The 25,945-nt window shown below is 42.0% G+C and overlaps 2 protein-coding genes across 4 annotated transcripts in view; one reads left to right on the forward strand and one right to left on the reverse strand.

Moving 5' to 3' along the window:
- LOC117360870 (caspase-8-like) overlaps positions 1 to 5,311 on the forward strand; it is a 108,640-nt gene extending 103,329 nt beyond the window's left edge. The window contains exon 9 of the mRNA XM_033945411.1: positions 4,969 to 5,311. Coding sequence (XP_033801302.1) covers positions 4,969 to 5,104 — 136 coding nt within the window. The 3' untranslated portion in view covers positions 5,105 to 5,311. The remainder of the gene's footprint in view (positions 1 to 4,968) is intronic.
- Positions 5,305 to 25,945, reverse strand: part of FLACC1 (flagellum associated containing coiled-coil domains 1) — a 112,202-nt gene continuing 91,561 nt past the window's right edge. For 2 of the 3 annotated variants that reach the window (XM_033945414.1, XM_033945412.1), the window contains one exon: positions 5,305 to 6,816. The gene's annotated coding sequence lies outside the window, so the exon portion shown is untranslated. Of the gene's footprint in view, positions 6,817 to 20,354; positions 20,413 to 25,945 lie in introns of those variants that run through there. The other variant, XM_033945413.1, reaches the window with a different exon arrangement.

Raw genomic sequence — 25,945 nt, forward strand, 5'->3', positions numbered from 1 at the left:
CCCTGCTAGAAAAAGCTTACAATCTAAACATCCAAGCCAGACAAACAGGATGTCATGGATACAGTTAAGAGGGACGGCTAATCATCTGGCTGGGTTGGAGGGCAGAGGAGTAGGGTTAAGGATTGAAGGCTATATCAAAAAGGTGGGTTTTCAGTCTACTTTTAAACAAGGTAAGGGAAGGGTCTTGACGGACAAACTCAGGTAATCTATTCCAGGCATAGGGGAGCAGCTAGATGAAAGGAATGAAGTCTGGAATTGGCACTGGCAGTGGAGGAGAAGGGTAAAGCTAAGAGCAGCTTATCTGAGGAACGGACTACTGCTGTAGGGTTACTAGATGTCCTGTTTCCCTGGACAAAAGTAAAATAAAAAAGCCGCCCGGACTTCCAACAGAACACTCAAAAAGAAGATATGTCCGGGGAAACCCAGACCTCTGGTAACCCTAGCACAGGTTATATTTGTTGCCACTGCCCACATAACTAACTGGGCAGAAAAGACTGCACACCAAGCAGTCCTTTCTTTGCCTGATTTGGTATGTGGGTACCAGCACCTGCATAACACGGAGTCCACCGATGACCCAGATATTCAGAGCTGATGTGCAAACTTGGCCCAACATTGAATATTCAAGTTTAATAAAATTTTGATTTGATCGCAAAATCTTACTTCAAAGCGATTTACAAAATATGTTGCAAATTAGGGTGACATAAACGAATAACATTTTACTAAGACAATGATTTCCAGGTCTAATTTACCACACAGTTGTTAATGGCTTTAAAACCATTCAACACGGTGACTTGAATATTGCCTAAGTAATATCTAAAAAGTTGGTGTGTTCCATAGAACAGCCATTTATGAGTTTTGTTCATGGGATAAGATGTATTGAAGGAGTTGTAGGAATGTTTAAGCTTCTCATCTTCTTTAGTCCAAATTATGAAGATACTGCACTATGTCACTGGTAATATCTGAAACATTTGTTATAGTAGGTATTTAGAAAGGTCTCTAATTATGACTTACTGTAGTAAGTTCTTATAATCTTTAAATACATGATGCCAAAGCAGTTATGGGTTAGGATTCAGCATGCTGGCCATGTGATAGTGTGAGTGGGGCTTAGGAAACTGAGCCTTACCTAGTATGGGAAAGCTGCATACCAAAATTCTAGATAAGATCCTTTTTGCTTCTATTTTTTTAATTATTTGTTTGTATTGCTCAAAACAATCGATTTTATGAAGCGACCTCCCTCCCCTCTCCTTTTTGTTCTCTCCCCTCCCCTTCCTACCTCCCTTTTATTTTATTTTTTTGACTTCGATGTAATTTTAAACCTTCCCCTCCGTCAGTGCCTATCGTCAGTGGCGTACCTAGCATGTGTGACACCTGGGGCATTTTTGGCACCCCCCTCCATCTGTACGAAAAACATGATTTTTAGTAACAAGCCACACGTCACCCATGAGTACCTAGGAAAAGGCAGCATCTTACATACTGCAGTGAGCAGTACAACAGCAATGCACCCATTGTAAAACTAAACAAGCCAGACTAGTACAGATCAATCCTAACAGAAAACCATGTCTTTCGAACACACAGAACACAGAAAACACCTTCGCCTAGTATGGAATGTCATCACAAACTAACTCCTCCCCCTTTTACAAAACTGTAGTGTGGATTTTAGCCACGGTGGTAACAGCTCTGACCACCATGGCTGGCGTTGAAAATCGCTCCACAGTTTTGTAAAAGGGGGGATAAAATAGAAATACATAGACAAAGGTTAAATTGAACCAGCAAGAAGCTGGACTCTGCATACAATGCAACACCACAGAAACAGTGACAGATGTCTCCTAAAGCAATAAATAAATAGAAAATTTTTGTTCTACCTTTGTCTTCTCTGGTTTCTGCTTTCCTCATCTTCTTGTTACTCTCTTCCTTCCATCCACTGTCTGCCATCTCTCTGCCCCTATATGGCATCTTCTCTCCTTCTATGCCCCTTTCAGAAACTGTATGCCTCCCCCTTCCATCTCTCCTTTCACCCCCTTGGTCTGGTATCTGTCTCCTCTCCTTCCCCCCTGCTCTGGCATCTCTCTCTCCGCTCCCTTCCTCCTGTTCTTCCCTGGTCTTCCTTCTCAATTTATTTTCTGCCTCTGTCTAAATTCTTTTTTACTATTCAGTCCTCAATTTCCCTCTTTCACTATGTCTACCTATAGCTTGCCACCTTTTTCCCTCACCCCTTCCAGTAACTAACTCTATCCTCTTCCCTCAATCCTGCATGTACCTTTTTTTTTTCTCTTCCCCACTTCCTTCCAGCATCTGCTCCCCCTTTCCCTTACACTTCCATTCAGCAGCTGTCCCTCCTGTCCCCCACACTTCCTTTCAGTGTCTGTTTCCCTCTCTCTACCCCTTCTATCTACTGTTCATCCTCTATCTCGCCCCTTCCATTCACTGCCCTCTGTGCTCTTTCCATCCAGTGTCCATCCTCTCTCTCTCTCTCTTCCATATGGCATCTTCCCTCTTTCTATGCTCCTTCCATAAACTATCTATCCCATGCCCCATCTCTCCTTTGTACATGATTGATTTCAACTCTGTCACCTCTCCGTTTTTCTCTCTCTGTCACCATCTCCTCCCCTATGCTCTGGCATCTCTCTCTTCTCCTTTCTTTCCTTCCCACCTCATGGTCTGGCATCATCCCTTCCCTGATTCTCTCTCCTTTCCTTTTCTTCCATCTCTCCCTCCCCCTCCATGCTCTGACATCTCCTCCTTCCTTTCCCCCTTCCTTTTCCCTTGGTCTGGCATACCTTCCTCCTTCCCTCCATGCCCTGGTGTCTCCTTTCATTCCCTCCAGTTGGATACAGCAACACTCTTCCCAATTCTCTCCCCCACTGCTCCCTTTTCTCCTTCTGTCACCCAAGGCCTGGTGTCCTGAACTTCATCGGGCAGCAGCAGCATTTACAATTCACTGCTGTTGCCGGCTTCAGGCATTCCTCTCTTTCGGGTCCTGTCTTCATGAAAACAGGAAGTAGGCAGGACCTGGCAGAGAGGAAGGCCTGAAGCCGGCAACAGCAGCAAATTGTAAAAGCTGCTGCTGCCCGAAGAAGGTAATGGCGCCAGGCCTTGGAGCATCGGGGCAGACTGCTTCTCCCCCCTCACAGCCGAACCCCCGCTGACCCTCCTATCTTCCCCCACCCAGTGAACCTTTCTGATTCTCCCAGCGAGAGCAGCAAACCTCCCTCCAGTAGCGTCGGCTGCTTCGCGGCTTTCTCCTGCCGGTGAAGCGTCACTGATGATGTCATCAGTGATGCGGCAGGAGGAGGAGAAAGCCACGAAACAGCCTGTTTAGCGCTGCGGCTGCTGACACTACTGGAGGGAGGTTTGCTGCTCTTGCTGGGAGGGTCGGAAGGGTTCACTCGTCGGTCACCTTAAGTAAGGAGGGAGCACAATAGGGACCGGGCTGGCTGTGCACCCCCCCTAAGGCTGCACCCGGGGTGGACAGCCCCCCCTTGGTACGCCCCTGCCTATCGTACCTACTCTGTCCATATCTTTGTCTGGTTTATATGTTCCCCTATTTATTTACTTATTTTTTTAATTTCTATTATTGCATTTTTTTTAACTCTAATTTTAGGAATTATAAACCGTCCAGATATTTGTTTGATAGTTGGTATATCAAAGTGTAAATAAACTTGAAAAAAAACTTGAAGTAACAGTCTTTCATGACATTTAAATCAAACATGTACAAGCCTCTGTCTCTCTTTCTCTTCAGGCATAGAACTCAGTAGTTAGCAAATATCAACTTCCAATCCAACATTAATTAAACAAAATAAGTACTATTCGTTTTAGATCTCAAATAGTCACTACTTCACAGGAGGGTCCTCTTGAAGATGATAATATATTGACAAAAGCCTGGCTCCAGCCAAGCCTCAGAATTAGATTTTACCGTTACAAGGAAATCCCTTTTCCTATCTCTGTGAGCTTTCTGGTCTGCAGTGCCTGGTTCCTTGAGATACCCCTGAAAACCTTCTCTTTCTACTTTGGGCTCCCTATCTTGTTCTTTATTCTTTCTAGCTGGATACCACCCTTCTGACTCAGCAGTCTAGATGGTGACCTGTCAAAAGCGCGCTGGACATTGACGCGCCGACAATCCCACGGTGACATTTGCGCGCAGGACAAATGCACACCGCCTTTCAGGCGGCATTTATGCTGTGGGGGGAACCCCCCCACTAAACTTGCAAGTCCTCGTGCTCCCGTTGGGGGGTGGGGGGAACCCTCCACTACACTGAAAATTCCCGAAGAGTGAAAACGGGAAGGACAACGGGAGTTTTTAGTATACTGGGGGGTTCTCCCCCCTAACAGGAGCGCGAGGTCTTGTATGTTTACTGGGGGTGGGGGGGTCCTGGGGTCCCCACCCACACTCCCACTCACAGTACAAATGGGAAGGCCTCAAAGCAGCGGAAGCAGCGGCACACATTTGTTCTGCGCACAACTGTTGCCACTGGATTGTCAGCGCACCAATGTTCGGTGCATTTTGACTGTACCAGTCTAGGTAGTTTTCTTTAAAGGAAGCTTGAGGGATTCCTGACAGCCTCATGAAGGGTGCACCAATTTTGGGTGAACTATACCACCATCAAAGGCCAAAAAAATTTAATTGCCAAAAAAGAGACCACACCTGAGGTATACTCAGTGAATAGTTTGACTTTAGGTGTGCAACACTGTCCAGTAAACGTTAGCCAGATTTGAAACCTTTCATTGCAACCAAGCTTTTCTGGTAATTTGTCTGGATAATTCAGCTATCTGGCTCAAGATAACCAGATAACATTGTTGCTCGCATCCTTACTGAATAATGATCTTTATATATTTTGACTTATGTGCAATAGTAGATAAAAGAAGCCAAAGAAAATTATATGAGAATACTTTTCAGTTCTGAATTGCATGATCAGGACTACATCAAGTTTTTGAATAATAATGTAACCCTGACATTTCTATATTTTCCAGAGGACATGATGTTCTCACCATCCTGACAAGAGTGAACCTTGAAGTGAGCAGAAAACTTGACCAGAAAAACCAAGGGAAGCAGATGCCACAACCCAGTTTCACTCTCCGGAAAAAACTTTTCTTTCCAGTGGATTGAACAATGTTAAACATTAACAAGGCTTCGAAAAACCTGACCTAATGATGCCACAACCAGGCAAGTTTTCAGGACATTCATACAAAAATGAACATGCAACATATTGTCAGCACAGAATAAGCAAATTATCCATGCTTATCGGCTCCTCCACTGGTTTGTATTTGTGTACACGGTGAGTCTCAGCATAATAAACTGTGTTTTTGCTTAGCAGTTTTCCTGATCTGTGTTGTTTGTCATCCACTAGGACTTATTGGGTCTGTATGGTTGTGAAAGAGTGAGGGGTACTCCCTCACTGATGCTACAATTACACTAGTATACAGCAGGGGGCGCTAGCTTACTGGAACAACAATTACACCACTGGACAGCAGGTGACACTAGTCCACGAGAAAACCCCTTAGGGGAGGTGAAATAATCCTGCTGAGTCATGGAGGAAGGACTCAAGTTAGGAGTTCATATCCCCAGAGTGGAGTGAGTTGAAGCGGTCACACAGCCAGAGACTTCCAGAGAAAAGTGCTCCCTTAGAAGAGATAATTCTTAGCTGTAGGCTGAGGCAAAGATCTGGGAAGTGAATTGATTCAAGTGAGTGTAAAGGAAAGATGGATACTCTCTACTTAGCTAAGGTAAGCCACCTTTGTATATTGAATATACTGTTGCACTTAGTGTGTGGGGTGTGGTAGCCAGTAGCCACGACCAGATCTGGGTTGCATTTGAACTGAGAGACTATTGTGCTTCCCCTGAGCTTGTGAAGTAACTGGTTCAAGTTTGAAATTAATAAAGACTTTGTTGCATCTTTGAAGTGTGTCAGATGGATTTGCACAGGTTTAACCCTCAAACTGGGGAATGCACAAAACTTACTGATTGGGTCCCAATCATCGCTAAACCGGTTTGGCCGGTTTAGTGAACAATTGGATTCTCTTCTCCAATGCACAAAACTGCCCATCATGTGTTTTTCCCCTTGATCGCCCATTTAGCGATCCGATCCAACCCATGCAAATTAGTAAAATCCCATGCAAAATAGCCAAGCGATTGATTCACAAACATCACTTGGCTATTTAACATCAGGTTTTACCAGTCGTAAAACCCGATTGCTTGTAGACCTGCTGGTAACCTCAGTGAAAATCATTTGCATGCAAACTTGTTTGTGCATCGATCGCTGCTGGGGAATCGGCCAACAACGATCCAGTTGGTAATACTGACTGACTTTTGTGCATCTAGGCCAAAGTCCGCTCAGGCTTATACAATGGGCTATGTTTGAAGCTATTACTTCTATGAGATTATCCTACTGTAATGGATTGATCTTAGGTGATTTTAATCTTTATATAGATTTTGTATGACATCCTACAGTTGACAAATTTCCAAAGCTATGTCCTATGGTTTCACACAGGTAGTGTGGAAGAGGTTTCTATTGCTAATCTTCAGCATATATCTGTGCCACAATCTGATTATTATCTACTACAGTATCTTTTCATGCTATGTAAATTGTGGTTGAGCCTGTAAAGCAGATTAGTAGAAGGCACTCTGCTATTGATTATAATTTGTTTGTGTCCCCATAGCATCAGGGGCTGGCCTCTTTCTCTTCAGAAGTTATGCTGGAGGTTTCACCAAATGCTGCTTCTCTGGTGTGCATTTGGAACTCTTCTTTGAGAGACACTTTACATCATGTGGCTTTGAATCAAGAAGCATACTTCCATGATATCCCCCAGCCATTTGTTATGCTAAAAAGCAAGTAAGACAATGAGTGAGAAAAGATACTTCAGTAGAATCAAAGGAGTTTTATATTTAGCATGTTAGAAACTCTAAAATAATTTTTTGTTAAAGGGGACAAAGGGCAATTTTACTTCATCACCTTTATGCTGTTTGAATTGTCCCTGCGAATTGATCTGCAGTGTATATAAATTTGTGGAGAAGCCAAAAGGCACGCCTCATGTATTAAATTGATTTAGGGCACACTATACGCTAGCCGGTAGTATTCACAAATATTCAATACCAACTCCTGTCTGGGCTTCAGCATTTTTTTTGAGCTGGCTAACCTATAGCCAGATATGTCAATATTCAGCTTCTCACTGCATAAGCCAAACCACTTAAAGATTGGATTGCTATTTATGCGGTCCAGTTTAAGCTGTTTATTTATTTACTAGTCTTTAAGCCCGTTACATTAACGGGTGCTAGAATAGATGTGTCTGTTTGTCTGTCTTTCTTTCTGTCTCTCTGTCTCCTTTGCCGCTGTTTGTCTTTCTTTCTCTCTCGCTCCTTGGCCGCTGTCTGTCTGTCTCTCTGGCCCCTTGTCTGTTTGTCATTCTTTCCGTCCGTCTCTCTCCCTGGCCTCCTGCCTATCTCTCTCTGGCCCCCCGAGCAAACCAAGATTGCTGCCTGCCCCCAAGCATACCCCTCCCTCCAAAGCAGCCCCTTTTCCCTCTCCCCCTCCACTTCTTTCTGTCTGTCTTTCTGTCTCTCCCTGGCCTTCTGCCTATCTCTTTCTCGCCCCCCGAGCAAACCAAGATTGCTGCCTGACTCCAAGCACACCCATCCCTCCAAAGCAGCCCCTTTTCCCTCTCCCCCTCCACTTCTTTCTGTCTGTCTTTCTGTCTCTTCCTGGCCCCCTGCCTATCTCTCTCTGGCCCTCCGAGCAAACCAAGATTGCAGCCTGCCCCCCAGCATACCCCTCCCCCCAAAGCAGCCCTTTTTCCCTCTCCTCCTCTACTTCCCTGTGCAGCAGTAGCAGCCAGACACCTTGCAGCACCTCGGACATCCTCCTGCCGTTGCTCTCACTGCTGCACGCGCCACAAGCTGTAAATAGAACATGGCATGGAAGCAGAAATCACGACGGCAGGGATCACGCCGTGTCAACTGCGTGGGTAAGGGTTTTATTATAGAGGATGCAGTGAGGGGCTGAATATTGGCACTTAACTTGGAATGCCCATGAGTTAGCTTCTTTTGAATTTGGTGCTAACCGGTCATTTTCAGCAAAGATAACCAGTAGAGAATGACACGGGGACAAATTTTTCCCCATCCCCGCAGGAACTCAATTTACCCATCCCTGCGAGTTTTGTTGCTGTCCCTGACCCATTCCTGTAAGCTCTATCTTAATCGCACATGCCTCAAACACTTATTATTTTAAAATGTTGGAGGCTTGTGCAGATAAAGACAGAGCTTGCAGGAATGGGGCAGGGATAGGAAGAGAACTCGCCAGGATGGGAAAATGAGTTTCTGCAGGGACAGTGAAAAATTTGTCCCCATGTCATTCTCTAATAACCAGTTAAATGCCACTGATAATGACCGTATAGCTGAGAACAAGCAATATAACAGGCCAGTGGCTGTTTCCAGACAGTTAAATCATTTTTAATATCTCCCAATATATATGTATATTCCATGCATTATAAAAGGTGGAAGAAAGATCAAATGACAAACCTGCATGGTTATAAAGTGAGGTGAACGAAGCTATTAGAGTTAACAGAACATCCTTCAGAAAATGGCAGAAGGATTCAACTGAAGATTTTTGGAAACTATAGTATAAAGAATGGCAAGTCGAAGGCAAGAAGACTATGAAAAGATTATATTAGAAGCAAAAACATACACTAATTTTTTTTTTAGGTATATTAGAAGCTATAAGTCAGTAAAAGAATCAGTTGGACCACTAAAGACTGAAGGATAAAAGGAGCACACAGGGAAGACAAATTCCAAAGCAGAAAGACTATGAGGGAGATTCTAAAACCACAGCTTAAACTTAGATGCTGGTAGGTACCTACTGATGCCTAACCCCCTCTTGTACAAAGCTACACGGTAACGGCCCTAAAGCCCATAGAGATTTAAAGGGCTTCGGGGCTGTTGCTGCGCGGCAGTCGATAGCACAACTTTGTAGAAGAAAGGGTAAGTTAATTGAAGAGCACCATTAGATAAGCGCCAGAAATGTGGGCCTGCAAAACCTTTCTGGCGCTTATCTTTGCTGGAGAATCCCCAAAATAGTCAACAGCTTTCCATCAGCTCCGATCTGCTGAGCTGGCAGGACTCTTCGAAATTGCAGCTTCGGGGAGTCCTGCCGGCTCAGCTCATTGGTGATATCGCTTGCTGTGATTAGCAGAACCAGCAGGAAGATCCTGTACTTATAGAACCAAAAAAATTAACTTGAAGAGGTACTGTTAGTAATATGTAATTTATCTTTAAAATCAAGTATGGTATTGGAAGATTGGAAGGTGGTAAATATAACACCGATTTTTAAAAAGGGTTCCAGAGGTGACCTGGGAAATTAATAACTGATGAGCCTGATGGTGTAAGGCAAATTGATAGAGACTATTAAAAGAAACAAAATTACTGAACATAGACATTTGATTAAGGAGAAAAAGCCAACATGGATTTAATCTTGCTTCATCAATCTGCTACATTTCTTTGAAGAGGTGAATAAACATGTGGATAAAGGTGAGCCAATTGATATTGTATATCTGGATTTTCAAATTCATTTGACAAAGTACCTCATGAATGACTCCTAAGGAAATTAAAAAATCTTGGGATAAGAAGCAGTGTTCTATTGTAGATTAAGAATTGGCTAAAAGATAGAAAGTGCAAGGGTTAAATGGCCATTTTTCTCAACAGAGGATGATGAATAGTGGGATTCCCCAGGGATCTGATCCTGGGACTGGTGCTTTATAACATATTTATAAATGGTCTGGAAATTGGAACAGCAAGTGAGGTGATTAATTTGCAGATGACACAAAACTATGTAATGTTGTTACAACATAGTTATTTAATTCGTTTTCTATCCCACCAAAGAGCTCAGAACGGGTTACAGGTTATATATGGACTGTGAAAAATTGCAGGAAAGCTGTTGGAAATTGGAAGACTGGGCATCCAAATAGCAGAAGAAATTTAATGTGGACAAATGCAAAGTGATACACATTGGGAAGAATAATCTAAATTATAATTACCAGATGCTAGGATCTATCTAAGGAGTCAGCACTCAAGAAAAAGATTTAGGTGACATTGCAGTCAATATGCAAAAATCTTTTGCTCAGTGTGGCGGTGTCGAATAAAAGCAAACAGAATGCTAGGAATTATTAGGAAAGGGATGGTATAAGTCGAAGAATATTATAATGCTTTTGTATTGCTCCATGGTGCAAACACACCTTGAGTATTGCGTTGCCGTATCTCAGAAAAAGGTATAGCAGAATTAGAAAAGGTTCAAAGAAGTGACCAAAATGATAAAGGGGATGGAACCAGTAGTGTAGCTAGACAGACAATTTTGAATGGGCCTGAGCTCAAAGCGGATGAGCACAACATTTTTTCTTAGCCTCCACCCTTCTCCCCTCTCTCCCTAAGCTGCCAGAAGCCCCTTTTACCAAACTTGGCAGACAGCATAAAAGTCCATGAGCCACTGATGCTAACACCCCACCCATGCTTAGTTGTTGGTGGCTCAAGGATGCTGCCACCAACTGCAAAACCTGGTAAAAGAGAGTTCTACAGTCCTCAGCTGGTGATGATTGGAGATCCTTACAAGCTACAGCAATTCTACTTCAAGTGGCTGCTGTCCATTTGTCTTTTCCTCTTTTCTGTCTTGTTCCATTTCCCCACTGCACCTGCCTGTGATATACTGGTCTTGCCTCTCTTTTTTTTTTTTTTGTCTGTTCACTTGAATTTTGACCTCTTTCTCACCCTTCTTCTTTATACTTTTCAGTTACCTATCAAATTCTATTTCCTATTCTCACCTATTAGCTCTCTTATTCCCCATCTCACTCCTTTCCCTGCCTTCCCTTATCTTTCAGTTTTAATCTACTTCTACCCCTTGTAATCACTTTCCTCCTCTCTTTCCTACCTCTACCCCCCACCAGCCTCTCCCACATGGTTCTACTATTCCCAGCATCTTCCCTCTCCATTCTTCTAGGTCAGTATCTGTTTCTTCTTTCTCTCCTGCCTCCATCCCAATAGTCTGATATCTCCCTGTTCCTTTTTCTCCACTCTCTAGCATCATGAGAACATAAGAATTGTCATACTGGGACAAACCGAAGGTCCATCAAGCCCAGTATCCAGTTTCCAACATTGGCCAACCAAGGTCCCAAGCACCTAGCTAGATCCTAAGTAGCAAAACATTCTATGCTGCTTATCCTAAGGATAAGCAGTGGATGTCCCCCAAGCCATCTCAATAATGGCCTATAGACTTCCCTTTTAGGAAACTATCCAAACCTTTTTTTTTTATTAATCTTTATTAATTTTCAATTCAAGAACAGTGCAATGAAATATACATACAATGATCTTCAGAAACAGCACTTACAAATCAAACAAAGAATATTCCCCCCTCCTCCCTCCCACTCTAAATTAAGAACAGAAATAAAGTGCATTAAATTATATATATTAGTAAATTCATAAAACAGCACTTACATTTAATCAATGAATACTACAAAATATATTACCCCCCTCACCCCTCTCCCTGGATGTGTAAATCAAATAGGAAATAAAGGCATAATTCAATTAATTTAAATAGTTTATTGTGACACAATATTTCTAAGTTCATTTTTATAACATAAACATAAAGATTCCCACCAAAAGGGAAAATGAAGTCTATTCCAATTTTTCTAGTTTTTAGTAATCATCTGCATGGCTATCCCAGTCATAATGATAAAGAGTCTGCTTTTATACTTTTCTAATGTAGGTTTAGCCATTAATAATGTCCCACAGATTACCATGTCATAGGACAATGGAATTGAAGATTCCAGTATCAAATTAATTTGTCCCCATATTGATTTCCAAAAGTTGAGTATCAAGGGACAATAGAACAACAAATGATCCAGTGTCCCAATTTCAAGATGACAGTGCCAGCATCTATTAGACTTTGAACTATCTAACTTTTGCAAACAAACTAGGGTCCAAAAAATTCTATACAACAAAAAAAACAAGTTTGTCTCATAGATGCTGACATTGTACATCTCATCCTCCAAGTCCAAATCCGTGGTCATTGAGTAGCCGATATCCGCTGCTTTATCTCAATGCTCCAAATGTCTTTTAGACTAGTTTTAGGCTTCTTATTCAAATACTGTATTCAGATATTAATTTGTACCACTTAGCGGCCTGGTGCCCTAGGAAATCTGTCTGGAAACATAGGCCGGGCAAGCTATATTGATTTTTTAAATTCCGCCACTCAGGGAACACTTTCTGAATGGCCTGCTTCAACTGCAACCACTTAAATCCTTGAGACTTTGACATGCTGAATGACTGTTGCAGTTGTAATAAATTTAGCATTTTCCCATTTGAGATCACATCATCTAATGTACGTATGCCTGCCTGCAGCCAATGTTTCCAGAGGATTTTAGACTCGCCAATTTGAATCTTGGAGTTCAACCATAAGGATTGACAAGTGGATTGTTTTATTGGAATAGATATTAAGTTATTAATGAATTTTAATGTGTTCCAGGTGGAAAAAAGGATACTATTGTCCTTATATATTCTGATACTCAAAATATGGCTCAAATGTAATAGGATTGTATCACACCTTATCTTGACATATAGCTCTCAACAAGGTTGAAGACAGATGAAATCACCTTATACTTAGTTGTATGGACCTTCAGACCGCAGCCGGGCACAAAATGCTACTGGTTGCTAATCTCTTCGTCGGTCCAACTTTTATTGTGTATTCATACTATTTTCTTTTTTAATTTAATTTTCAATTTAATTTAATGTATTTTTTTATCCTTACTTTTCATATTATTCAATATAAAAACTGAAGGACGCCACTTAACTTTATAGTGAATTATCTTTCATTCACCTCTCCCGACATGCATGTTTCAGATGAAACTTTTCTTCAGGGTCGAGGGAAAACTGCAATAAAATACTGTATCAACTCCTTAACTTTTCATATGTATAGCATTAGGCGGACAATGTGATCTATTAAGTTCTGCCTAAACGAGCATAAATCCTGTGTTCGTACTGAACGTGATACCGCTCCATTGGTAAAACATTGGCAATTAATGGGCCATACAAGGTCTGACATTAAGTGGAGAATTATTGACTCTGTTACAGTAGGGTGGGAGGGAGGTAACATTCAGAAAGTGTTAGCTATTAAAGAACAAAAATGGATATTTAGTCTAAAATCACTAGCTCCAGCAGGATTAAATAAGGAAATAGAATGGTTATCCATCATATAAGTATTCCTCTGTGATTTCTGCTGCCAGGTCTTTTTTGTGGCGTTGAGTCCCGTATTGTTGCTGTCTGTGACGTCAGACGCTCCGTTATGTGCGTCTGGTCATCTGTATTTAATGGCACTAATTCCAAACTGCAGCCATGTTATAAGTTTGGTATAGGCTCACTCAAATGGTAAACGGCTTATTTTGTACCGTAATGGAAGCAAATATTCTGTTGTTATTGAATTCTTGCTATACATATGAAAAGTAATATGGGGACAGATTAACCTCATACTGGAATCAACAATCCTTTTGACGTATGAGGCAATTATATATGGAACATTGCTGCATATCAAACCTCCCATGAATCGCTACAAATGCAGGCTTTTCCTAATTATGACAGGAATAGCTATGCAAATGATAACCTGCAACTGGAAAAAATTGCGACCACCTCAATTTTTCGTTTTGGTGGGCCAGTTTTATGTTTTGGTTACAAATACGAACAGATGAATGCAGATATATATATTGGGGCATAGCAAATTATTTAAATTGGTATGGGGCCCGTTGACATCCTTTGTTACTTCAACATAGTTGTGTTTGTTTAAAAATTTTTTTTCTTGTTTCTTGTTATACACATCCAGGAGAGGGGGGGGAAGATATCTGTTTGGTTATTCTTTGATTAATTTGCTGGATGGGGAGGGATATTTTTCTTCTGTATGGTTATCGATTGAATTTTAAGTGCTTATGTTGTTTAGTAATGTCAAAATATTTCCTAGCACTTTGTATTAGTTTGGAAAATCAATAAAGATTAAAAAAAAAAAAAAATCATCAATAATAATAAAATGCTAAACGTGCATGCAAACTCACGCCGCGTGTTCCCTGATCTGTCGCGCTGTGGCGAGTGTGCATGCGCTAGATGGCGCGGAGTGAGGGATCGACACTTATGGGAAGGAGAGCAGGCCTGGAATTCAGCAGAGGGCAGACGCCGAAAAGGGCTCGGCACAGTGGAAGTTGGTTGTTTGGGGGGGGGGAAGGAAGGCGCTCGCCCATCACACTACCCATCCGCTGTAGCCTACAAGATCTGACCACAACCTTCCCCCCTCAAACGCCTATGCCGGTTAGGGAACACACCAGGGTTCTTCGCGCATCGGGCTTATGCTCAAGCCGCTGCCACGGCTCCTCTCTCGAACCGTAACAGGCGGGGATCGAGAGAGGAGCTGCGGCGGCTTTGAACTAAAAAATGAAGTTTTTAGAAGGGGATCGGGAACACTTAACTACACAGCTGGGGGGAAGCTGCGAGGCTGCGGCGGCCTTCCTCACCCGGCTCTCATGGTGCGGCTGAGCGCTGGCGGCCGGAGAAACCCTAATGCTGACATTGAATCCAAGGAAACAACCGGGACTGCCTGAGGGGAGGCGCGAGGCTGCGGCGGCCTTCCATTCCTGCCTCTCCCACGGTGCGGCTGAGCGCTGGCGGTTGGCGATCCACCTCTAATGCTCCCTCTCAGCTACTCCCGCTGCCAAATAAAGCGCTGTTCATACATGGAGGCACGAGCCGCGACAACGGGTTTGAACTAAAAAAAAAAATTTCTAAAAATAACTAAGGGAGCCGTTAGCCTTTAAGCAGGTCCCTCTTAATTTAAGCTAAGTCTAAATACAAACTGCTGCACAGGAAAATGCACAGGGGAAGGAATGCTGCACAGGGAAATGGGGGGGGGGGAAATGCTGTTGCACAGGGAAATGGAGGGGGAGGGAATGCTGATATGGCTACTGTACAGGAAAGACAGACAAATAGTAGGAGGGAGGGAGACAGAAAGAAAAGAAGAAAGACACAAGGCCAAGGAGAGAGACAGGTAGTTTTGTCAGAGAGGGGCAGAACACAGCAGAAAGAAGGCTTCCAGGTCAGCTGCAGGCAGCAAATAGAAATCGTTATTGCAGCTGCTGGACCTTTGAAGAAGCTAGCTAGTGAAGGGAGGGAGAGAGGGAGATGCATGGCCATGGAGTTTTACCCCATGCTGGTTGTCAGGTGTGCACAGTTTCTGGGTGGGCCCAAGCAAACCCAAGCTTACTACCCTGGATGGAACTCTCATAGAAAGGCTAAACGGATTAGGGCTCTTCAGCTTAGAAAAGGGATGGCTGGGGGGTGGGGTGGGTGGATATGATTGAGGAATACAAAATCCTGAGTGGTATAGAATGGATAAAGAATCAATTTTATACTTTTTCAAAAATTACAGGGTACTTAATGAAGTTACATAGAAATACCTTTAAAACAAATAGGAGAAAATATTTTTTCACTCAATGAATAATTAAGCTCCGGAGCAATACAATACAGTGTCTTATATCCTGCAATTCTCTATAGTGAATCTATGTGGCTTATAAAAGACTTAGAGCAAATTCTTGAAGTTACAATTTTGTGTCAGATCTTGTGGTTGTTTAAGGGAAGAGATGATGGGTAGGGAGATGGCTATAGGCAGAATAGATATGTCTTTAATTTCTTCTGGAAGGCGAGGTAAGTAGTGGGTTACCTTAGATATATTAGAATTCATTGACAGAGGATGTAATAACAACAGTTAGTATATCTGGATTTTAAAAGGTTTGGGGCAAGTTCTTGGAGGAAAAGTCCATGACATGGGGAAAACCATTGCCTGCCCTGGGTTCGGTAGCATAGAATGTTGCTACTATTTGGGTTCCTGCCAGGTACTTGTGACCTAGATTGGCCCACTGTTGGAAACTTGATACTGGGCTAGATGGACCATTGCTTTGCCCCAATATGGCTTACAAGATTAGCAGATGACATTTAATGTGAGCAAGTACAAAGTGATGCATGTAGGAAAGAACCCAAAACACAGCTTTGTGATGCAAGGTTCCACATTAGGTGTCATTGCCCAAGGAAAGGATCTCTGTGTCATTGTTGATGATATGTTGAAACACTCTGCTCAATGTGCAGTGGTGGCTAAGAAAGCAAACAGAATGTTAGGATTATTAGGAAAGGAATGAAGAAGAAATCTGAGAATATTATAATGTCTTTGTATTGCTCCATGGTATGGCTGCACCTAGCATATTGTATGCAAGTTTGGTCATTGCATCTCAGAAAATATATAGTAGAACTAGAAAAGGTACAGAGAAGGATGACAAAAGTGATAAAGGGGATAGGACAATTTCCCTATGTTGAAAGGAAACTTGGGCTCTTCAGCTTGTAGAAGAGACAGCTGATGGGATATATGGAAAAAGTCTATAAAATACTGAGTGGAGTGGAAATGGTAGAAGTAGAACATTTGTTTACACTTTCCAAAAATATAAGGTCTAGATCAGGGGTGTCAAAGTCCCTCCTCGAGGGCCGGAATCCAGTCGGGTTTTCTGGATTTCCCCAATGAATATGCATTGAAAGCAGTGCATGCAAATAGATCTCATGCAGATTCATTGGGGAAATCCTGAAAACCCGACTGGATTCTGGCCCTCGAGGACCGACTTTGACACCTGTGGTCTAGATGGATGCACAATGAAGTATCAAGTAGTCAATTAGAACAAATTGGAGGAAATATTTCATTACTCGATGTGTAATTAAACTCTGGAATTTATCACCAGAGAATGTGGTAAAAGCAGTTAGCTTAGCAGGGATTAAAAGAAAAGGTTTTAAAAAATCTAAAAGTCCATTAGTCATAATTAAGATGGGAAAATTCACCACTTTTTTTCAAGGATAAGCAGCATAAAATCTGTTTTACTCTTTTGGCATATTGTCAGGCACTTGTGATCTGAATTGGTCACTGTTGGAACAGGATGCTGGGCTTCATGGACCTTTTAATTTGAATTAATTTTATATCAACATTTATATCCTACTTAACTGCTATGTTCAAAGCAGGTTGCAACAAGCATAAGCATATTCACATACAAAATAAAAAACATTAAAAAAATCACAATTTACAGCACATTACAAAACTCGAAACCCTGGTTCCCCCAATATAAAATCCAATACAGATTACATTTCAAAGATATTTCTGAAATAGCCATGTTTTTAAAGCACTCCTAGAAAACATGTGGGGGGCATTAAAAAAAAAAGTCTAAGTCCAACTTGGAGGTTTCCAGCTGAATGCCCAAATTTGAGATACAAAAATGGCCATTTTCAAATGGCAAACTGCTGGATGTCCCAATATAATTTTTTTTTTTAAATTGTCTACTTAGACTTCTTGGCCACCAGGATGTCTAGGCCATCAGAATGTCTAACCTTACACCCCATTTTCAATCAGAAAAACATCCAGGTTGAAAATGTCCTAATCCTGACCATTTGGATATAGGTTGGGCCAACATAGTAATGGATTGGCCACATAGACATGCTGACAGAGCAATGGGACAGATGGCACTGCTGTGAACTTCACAAAAAGGGTGCCATCTGTATATCTCACCATAACCTCCTTATAATTTAGGATAAGCCCCCCCAAAACCTACTGTACCCTCCTGTGTACCACCCCTGAAAAGGATTTAGGTCCCAATTCCTGCCCCATACTTTCTCTGTCTCTGTCATTTGGAAGACAGGTACCTGGGGACATATCTTAAAGACCAGAAATCATCTTCCAAAACATGTCCACTTTAATATCAGCTTCACATTCCTTTTATATTATTCTACATGAATCAGTGTTGTCAGCATGTGTCAGCATGTGACGTAAACACAAACCATATATGGACACAGGTCACATGAAACTTTAAAGACATCAGCATTTTCCTCTATCTCTGGCTGGAGTCCAAAGGGTCAGAAAAAGCCTTAACCAGCAGAGCCCCTAATCTAAATCTGTCTGTAAATACGGCTTAACAAAACAATTGAATTCACTTCACAACATCTCTGTTCAAACATACATGTCCTTGTAGTATTTTCAAAGAGGGAAAGACAAACAGGGTCTGGCTTTTACAGCTTGAAAACAAGGCCTAAGGACTTGATACGTGTCCCTTCAATCCCCTCTTACATCATGAAAATGACGTCATAAATACACAGCATGAGCTGGAAGGGAGTGATACTCTAGATATGTCTCTCAAGGAGGGGTTTTTTAGGAGCTGTAATACGAATAACACAGTACATGAGCAGTCAAGACAAGAGTGCAAATAATAAGAGATTATAACAATAAAAAGGTCTTTTACCCAACCCTGCATTCAACTAAAGTGCTGATCCCAAGAATTAGATAAATCAGAGTTACATTTGAGCTCAGCAAAGAGGTCTGCTAATTTCTGAATGTCCATAGGAGGACCTATATTGTCAGAAAGAAAAGTACAACAGCTTAAAGTACTGAGGAGAATTTAACAGAATTCTCAGCTAGAATCATATCTAGGGCCATATGATTTTAAGAACCATCTGAGAAGTGGAGCCTAATTGATCAGTAATACCTTGCAAGGCGTCCCTAGAATAGTTCACAAAGCGTTGCTGATTATAATAATTTTAACTAATCCGATCAACATTCTTATTAATAGTAATAAAGGGAATAAGGAGCTCAAACCCAGCCTTAACCTGAGCTCGGCCTTAAATTCATCTGGGACCCCTCTTGGGACCCCTATAGCATCTATGTATACATGTGATCAGATTTATATCAAGACAAATAAAAGGAAAAACCATGTGAATAGGAAGGATGCCTTTCAGAAAGAATATGCAGAAGCATAGTAACCTTAACTAAAGTGCACTGGCCTATCCACTGGCTGGGTAGCTTAACACGGAGCCAAAAGTCTCCATAAAGCCAGTACATATCAAATCTGATGCAGCAACAATGGGGCATACCTATGAGCCAAGACAGAACAATAACCTGGGGGTAAATTACCTACAAAACTACCCTGTGTCAGATTAGAAACATGACATGTGTAATTGCCCTTATAGATGGTAACGGCAATATCAAGCTTTTGTTGTCCTGGCAACAAAGGGTATTTAGAACACTACAGTGCACAAAGGGGATAGGTAAAATTAGAGGAGATATTGGTAAATAACCCAAAAAAGCATGGTTGGATACCAGGAGGGAGGTCCAGAGGTACGGTTCCTAGATGGGGTCTAGCTTGAGCACATATGTAACAATTACTCTTATTATGTTGATCAGCAGTGAATTTCATCCATTCTAACCAAAGGTTACGTTCTGAAAACCCTACCTCAACAGCCACAATATCTTCAAAAGTGGGATTGGCAATAGCCATCATGTCAGTAAGTTTATTGAATGTAGGGGCCAGTGGGTTAGTATTTTTTGGGGCCCCCACAAAATGGCGGGAGAGGATGAGTGGAGGTAGATAGATCCCGTAAGAAAACTGATGGGTCGGATAGCTAGACCCACCCTTAAATCACATGTCCATAATGTACATACCTTCATCAGTAGGTCTAGGGTTGTCAATAGTAAGAGAAAGCTTAATAATTTGTGCAGGAACACTTTTCCTATAACAGTGTCCAACCTTATGAAGGGTCATACAAGTAAGCAGTGATTTACCATTTTGATCCACTGTTTTTCAGAGTATTTTCTAGTTTATAAACCCAGTCAGTATCAATATTCCACCCTACCACTCCCCAGAATGCACACTTATCCCCCCAACGTGAGTCAGTAACATATATATATATATATATATATATATGTCTTTAGTTTTAGGAATCTCTGAGGACCAATGGCACAGCCTTGGGATATCAATTGATGAACAGTCCACAATGTCAAAGGAGAAGGTGGCAACTTGCACACTGCTGGAATTATACCAAAGGGTAGCATACTGTTGGTCTTTTCTGGATTCCAATTGAAGGACAGCCTTTGCGAGGGAGTAGTCCAGCTTGACGTCGTGTTCGCAAAGAGGTGTCGGGGGTGCTGTTTACAGCAGGAGTGTCATTTACAGATGGGTATGGGCAGAAAGTGTCATGGGCCCAGAACACATCATCCCTGTAGACCCAGTTAGAAATGATCCATACAGGGAGAAAAACTAGCAGCAGCGTTGCCAGTAAGAGAATGATAAAGTTGGTAGAATGCTGCAATGAGATCATCATGTTGTTCCACTGGAGGAGGTGAAATCTGCGCAGGGAAGACTTGCTTCTGGGGTTTTAGGTTAACCCTCTTCAAGCGACTTGCATGGATCCAAACAGGAAACTGCTCAGTGAGTGCAGCGGGCCTGGTCACAGCGATCACAGTAGTGGGAAGGCCAAAGGGGAAATCCGTCTGCTTCCGATCCTTGGAAAGCTTCTGGACAATCACCAGGCTGGAAAAAATGGGTAGGAATCTGTGGAGAGAAAGGAGAAGTGCAAGACACGTTTCTTTGAACAAGCCCTAATATTTCAATTAGCTTTTGGACGTATTCCTCCTGTATCAAGGGAAAATCACTACTCAACTATTGAGGGTTTGTCCACCCATGGGGCGGGGAAAGGTCATCCCGTGAGAATCTCAAAGGGAGAGCAGCCAGATGTCTGTGCATACATAAAGAGATACTTGAAAAGAGATGCTTGAAAAGCATTCCAAATATCATTCAGCAGCTGTACTCCAATGTGATCCAAATAAGAGATAGAAAACAAGAGAAACCATGTTGCCTGTACTGAATGTGGCAACATGTAACAATACCAATTCGTTTACTTGATATAGCTATGGCAAAAGAGAGTCAATACTCAGTTACTTAAGGTTCTTAATTGAACAATCTAAAAGGATATGTTTTTATCGTGCTGCATATAACTTATTATGCACTTCAGAGAGACCATACTGATGTACTGAATGTATTCAGAAATGTATATTGAATGGATCATATGTAGGGAACACCACAAAATAAACGTTGTATAAAGTAAAACTTTTTCTTAAACATATAACTCTTAACTAAACTATATTCAGAATATAAAAGCTATAAGTAAAAGAACATTGCGCAGTTAGGCTAGTAAGAAGTGGAAAAAGAGCTCTAGAAGTGGCCAATATTATATATCCTGGGGTACCCACTAAACTAAAACAAGTATTCATGACACAGACAAAACATAAAGTTTTAAGCGTGGAGCTATTACTCCATCTGTCAAGTGTGCAGGGCTGAATTTAACTCTGCAAATAAACACATTGATATAAAAAAAAACAAAACTACAAATAATGTATATCATAACCATCTCATATTTGGAAAAAGGCATAAAGCTAATGTCTCTTTGGAGCGTCTCTATCTCTGCAGTGATAAAGAGGACCCGTGGAAAACATTAGAAATATCTGTGCCAAAACTGATCTGGGATGGCTATGTATAAATCCGGAAAAAAACATTTTAAATTAGCAACATCCTAATTTCAGCTAAAACAATAGAAAGGAATTGTATTTTCCAATTTATTTTCAATTCACAACCGTGCCAGCTGTAATTATCGAACTATATATCTCTGTATCAAGGAGCAAAAGGTCAAGAATGAAAATATCACTAGCAAGAAGTTAAAATGTCGAGCGAGCACTACGATAACCAATACCATGATATTGGGCAATGAATAAGGGAGAGCTAGCAGCTGGTATCCAAGGTTTCCCCTCTTTGCACCAAAGTCCGTCCAAAAGGGCGGCTTTGGGCACCTGCCAAACGTCAGGCATCAAGTTCAGAGGGGGGGGGGGGGTAACAAAGGACTAGAAGGGAAGAGAATCCTGTTCACCCATGAGACCCAGAAGCCCATTTAAAAGAAGGGCTTGTACATCGTGAAAAGTGTGAAGGGTAATGGGGTGACCAAGGGTCAGAGGAGTAACCATCTCTACCACCATAGCACATGCAGCCAGGGAACTTGAACAGGAGTGACTATAAAAAAAAGGCAACAGAGCGTAACTTACCGCCATGTTCTCCCTTCATGGTGTTACAATAGTCCCAAACAAAGAGATAAAACATGTGGGCATAAGCAGGAAAACCCAGACTTGAGCTAGAAACCAAAGCACATTTTATGAGTCCATCTGATAAGAGCAGTCATTTCAGAAACCAGGGTCTGTCTCAGAATCTGGTCATAGAAGGAACAAGCAGAGATCCATTGGCGGCAGTGACCAATCATAGCAAGAAAAGTAAGCATGTCTTTCTTGGTAGCTGGGCGGGGCAGACCCAGAACAGCAGCAATGCAGAAAGTGCAGATTTTCCTCTGACCATGAGACAGGACAAAACCCAGGTATTTCACTTCAGATTTACAGACAACCATTATAAAAGGTGCAAACTATCAGCCTGACAGGTCTCCTGAATTATGGAACACAAAAAGATGTACAAAATAAGGATAGGACCATGAGGGGCAGTGCATGACTGTAGAATAGCCCGAAGGACAATGACATCAACATAGCCCTAGGGCATTCCACACTAGGTATACTGTTGCTTAAAGGTGAAGGCAAAAAAGAGCTGAAAAGCCTCACCAACAGGGACTAAAATAAAACATTCTTTAGGACAATGACAGAAAAAAAAAAAACATTGGCTGCCGGTGGAATGGGGGAGAGGAAGAAACATAAGAAAACAGCCCTAAAATCTAGGACGAAACGGGGAATGCCATCAGCTTTGACAACAAGAGCGATGGGCGTATTATAAGAAGAGATGGTGGTTTTGATAATGCCGGAGAAAAGATAAGTGACAAGCAGTGGAATCACACCATACTGCTTGATAAAACCAAGAATGAGTAACTTCAAAGAAACACTATAGGTGGTCAGTGTAAGCCCAAACTGAGAAGTCTGGGGGAAGGGGCAAAAACATTCATGCACAGACCCTGATAATGAAAGCAAAGAACAGATTAGCTTTGCTCTGCACAAGAAAGAAAGCCTCTAAAACGGAATTTATTTTTTTTTCTTGTTTCTTTTTTTTATGATCCAGCACAGAACACAAAGGAAGCAGCCGTAGAAGAAACGTACAAAATTAGTCAGGATCAAAAGGAAGACAAGAAATAGTGCTTGTGTACAAACTACAAGGGAAAGATCTTAGACTGATTCAAACAGCGCTTTCAATTCATTCCACATAACAGCATGTCCTACCTCAGTATTAAAGATTGTTAATGTGAGCTGAAGGAAAAATGTCATACACACACAGCCGTACAAGTCTCATTTGTCTAGGAGAATCCTAAGTGCCTTTATGACTCATTACAAAACCAATATAACAATGCAAAAATATTCGCTTATCTTACCTTATAAGCGAGGTACAGTAATAAGAGACAATAAAATCTTATACTCTATAAAAGTTTTAACCTTACAAATGACAGAGTGGGCAGGGGGGTTCTATAAATAATTTCATTTTTCCCGAAAGAATGGCAGCTGCTTATATTCACGAGGGGCGCTTACCGAAAGTACCCCGAGAATTTTCCCCCAAAAAACTCCATAATAGAACCCAAAGCTTGAACTTAAAATAAGGGGTGGGTACAGGTCACCACTACCTAGTGAGTATTAAAGAACAGAAAAAATTCAGAAATACTCACAAAATACTGGTGATATCATCTGCCCATCGCGGACGTGCCCCCAACTGAAAAGGATTTAGGTCCCAATTCCTGCCCCATACTTTCTCTGTCTCTGTCATTTGGAAGTCAGGTACCTGGGGACATATCTTAAAGACCAGAAATCATCTTCCAAAACATGTCCACTTTAATATCAGCTTCACATTCCTTTTATATTATTCTACATGAATCAGTGTTGTCAGCATGTGTCAGCATGTGACGTAAACACAAACCATATATGGACACAGGTCACATGAAACTTTAAAGACATCAGCATTTTCCTCTATCTCTGGCTGGAGTCCAAAGGGTCAGAAAAAGCCTTAACCAGCAGAGCCCCTAATCTAAATCTGTCTGTAAGTACGGCTTAACAAAACAATTGAATTCACTTCACAACATCTCTGTTCAAACATACATGTCCTTTCAAAGTATTTTCAAAGAGGGAAAGACAAACAGGGTCTGGCTTTTACAGCTTGAAAACAAGGCCTAAGGACTTGATACGTGTTCCTTCAACCTCAATAGCACTTTTGGCTGCAGGTGGCGCCTATATGACAGTATAGTAGGGTTCGGGTGGGCTTACATGTTCTACCATAAATGTCATGGTTAGAGTGGCTTATGGACCTGGGTCCTCCTCTCTATGGTTCAATAGCCCACCTACCAGGCTACTTAAGACACCTGTGTGCAGCTCTACTAGGCTTTCCTATACCAGATGCTGCTGTTTTAGAGACAGGTATGTACCTTTTTGTTCTCAATTTTGTGTGGTGGAAGGGGTATCAGTGAGCACTGGTGGAGTGTGGGGGTGTCTTACCTTGATGCATGCAGTGATCATCTGGTCAGTTTGGGCACCTTTGTGGCACTTAAACCCTTCTAAAACAGGTCTAGTTCCAAACATATAAGTTCCATCAAGGATGTCTTGCAAAATGTTTGACTATTGCTGCAAGACGTCCACGCCTAACCTGCCTTAGAGACCGCCCAAACCCTGCCCATAACAAGCCTCCATCAAGCTCATCTTGTGCTCTGGACATACAGAGGGTGTCAGGTCAAAAGCGCGCCGGGACAAAGGCGTGAGCAGACAACTGAGCGCAGCGCGGAGGCTCGCGCCGAAGAAAAAGACTGTTTTTAGGGGCTACGACGGGGGTGTGGGGGGGAACTCCCCCACTTTACTTTATACAGATCGCGCCGCATTGTGGGGGGGCTTGGGGGGTTGTAAACCCCACATTTTACTGAAAACTTAACTTTTTCCCTGTTTTTAGGGAAAAAGTTACGTTTTCACTAAAATGTGGGGGGTTACAACCCCCCAAACCCCCCACAATGCCGTCACGATCTGTATTAAGTAAAGTGGGGGAGGGGGGCTCCCCAACAAAACCCCCCGTCGCAGCCCCTAAAAACAGTCTTTTTCTTCGGCGCACGCCTCCGTCTTGCGCTCAGTTGTCGGCGCGTGCCTTTGTCTTCCGTGTTGCTGTCTATGAACCCATACAGAGGCTGTAACACTTCTCTAGAAGTACAGAAAGATGCTTTTGATTATCGGCACTTGGATGTCCTGGCAATTAGGATGTCCAGTGCTGATTTCGGATGCTTTTTGGACATCTAACCCCCTCTTCTATTAAACTGCGCTAGCAGTTTTTAGCACGGTGAGCCGCACTGAATGGCCCGTGCTGCTCCTGATGCTCATAGAGTTCATATGAGCGTCGGGAGCTGCACGGGCCATTCAGCGCCGCTCTCTGCAGTAAAAACTGCTAGCGCAGTTTAATAGAAGAGGGGGTATGTTTTTTGAATGTGAGCCTGATAATTAGATAAGTCCCTTATTTCACATGGCAAGCTACTGTATTCCAAAGCTCTGCGGGTTGTCTGTATAATATTTTAATTTTAGTATTGACCAATCTGCAATGTGTGCAGGGGAATGGAGCCAACAGCAGCTCCTTTGAAGAGCGTAAACAGCGTGATTGTTGGAAAGTTACCATGTCTTTCAGATACCTTGGGTATAATACTTACAAAATTTTTAAAAAATGAAAGCTAAAACAGATTGAGGAAAAAAAGAAAAGAAAGCTAGACTCTTAAATTCAAACCTTGCTTCTATTGGTAGCAAATTCAACTCAAATAAAAATGGGGTGTCATGATCGAATTTACCCCCCCCCCCCCGCCTCAAATCCATTTAGCAGAAACATTTGTAAAGTTTGCAGTCATTTCAATTGTTTAACCGGGAGACCCTGTAAACCAGGAGTGTCAAAGTCCCTCCTCAAGGGCCACAATCCATTCAGATTTTCAGGATTTCCTCAATGAATATGCATGAAATCTATTAGCATAAAATGAAAGCAGTGCATGCAAATAGATCTCATGCATATTCATTGGGGAAATCTTGAAAACCTGACTGGATTACAG

The sequence above is a fragment of the Geotrypetes seraphini genome, chromosome 5 (genome assembly GCF_902459505.1).
Source record: "Geotrypetes seraphini chromosome 5, aGeoSer1.1, whole genome shotgun sequence".
NCBI classification, from domain to species: Eukaryota; Metazoa; Chordata; class Amphibia; order Gymnophiona; family Dermophiidae; genus Geotrypetes; species Geotrypetes seraphini.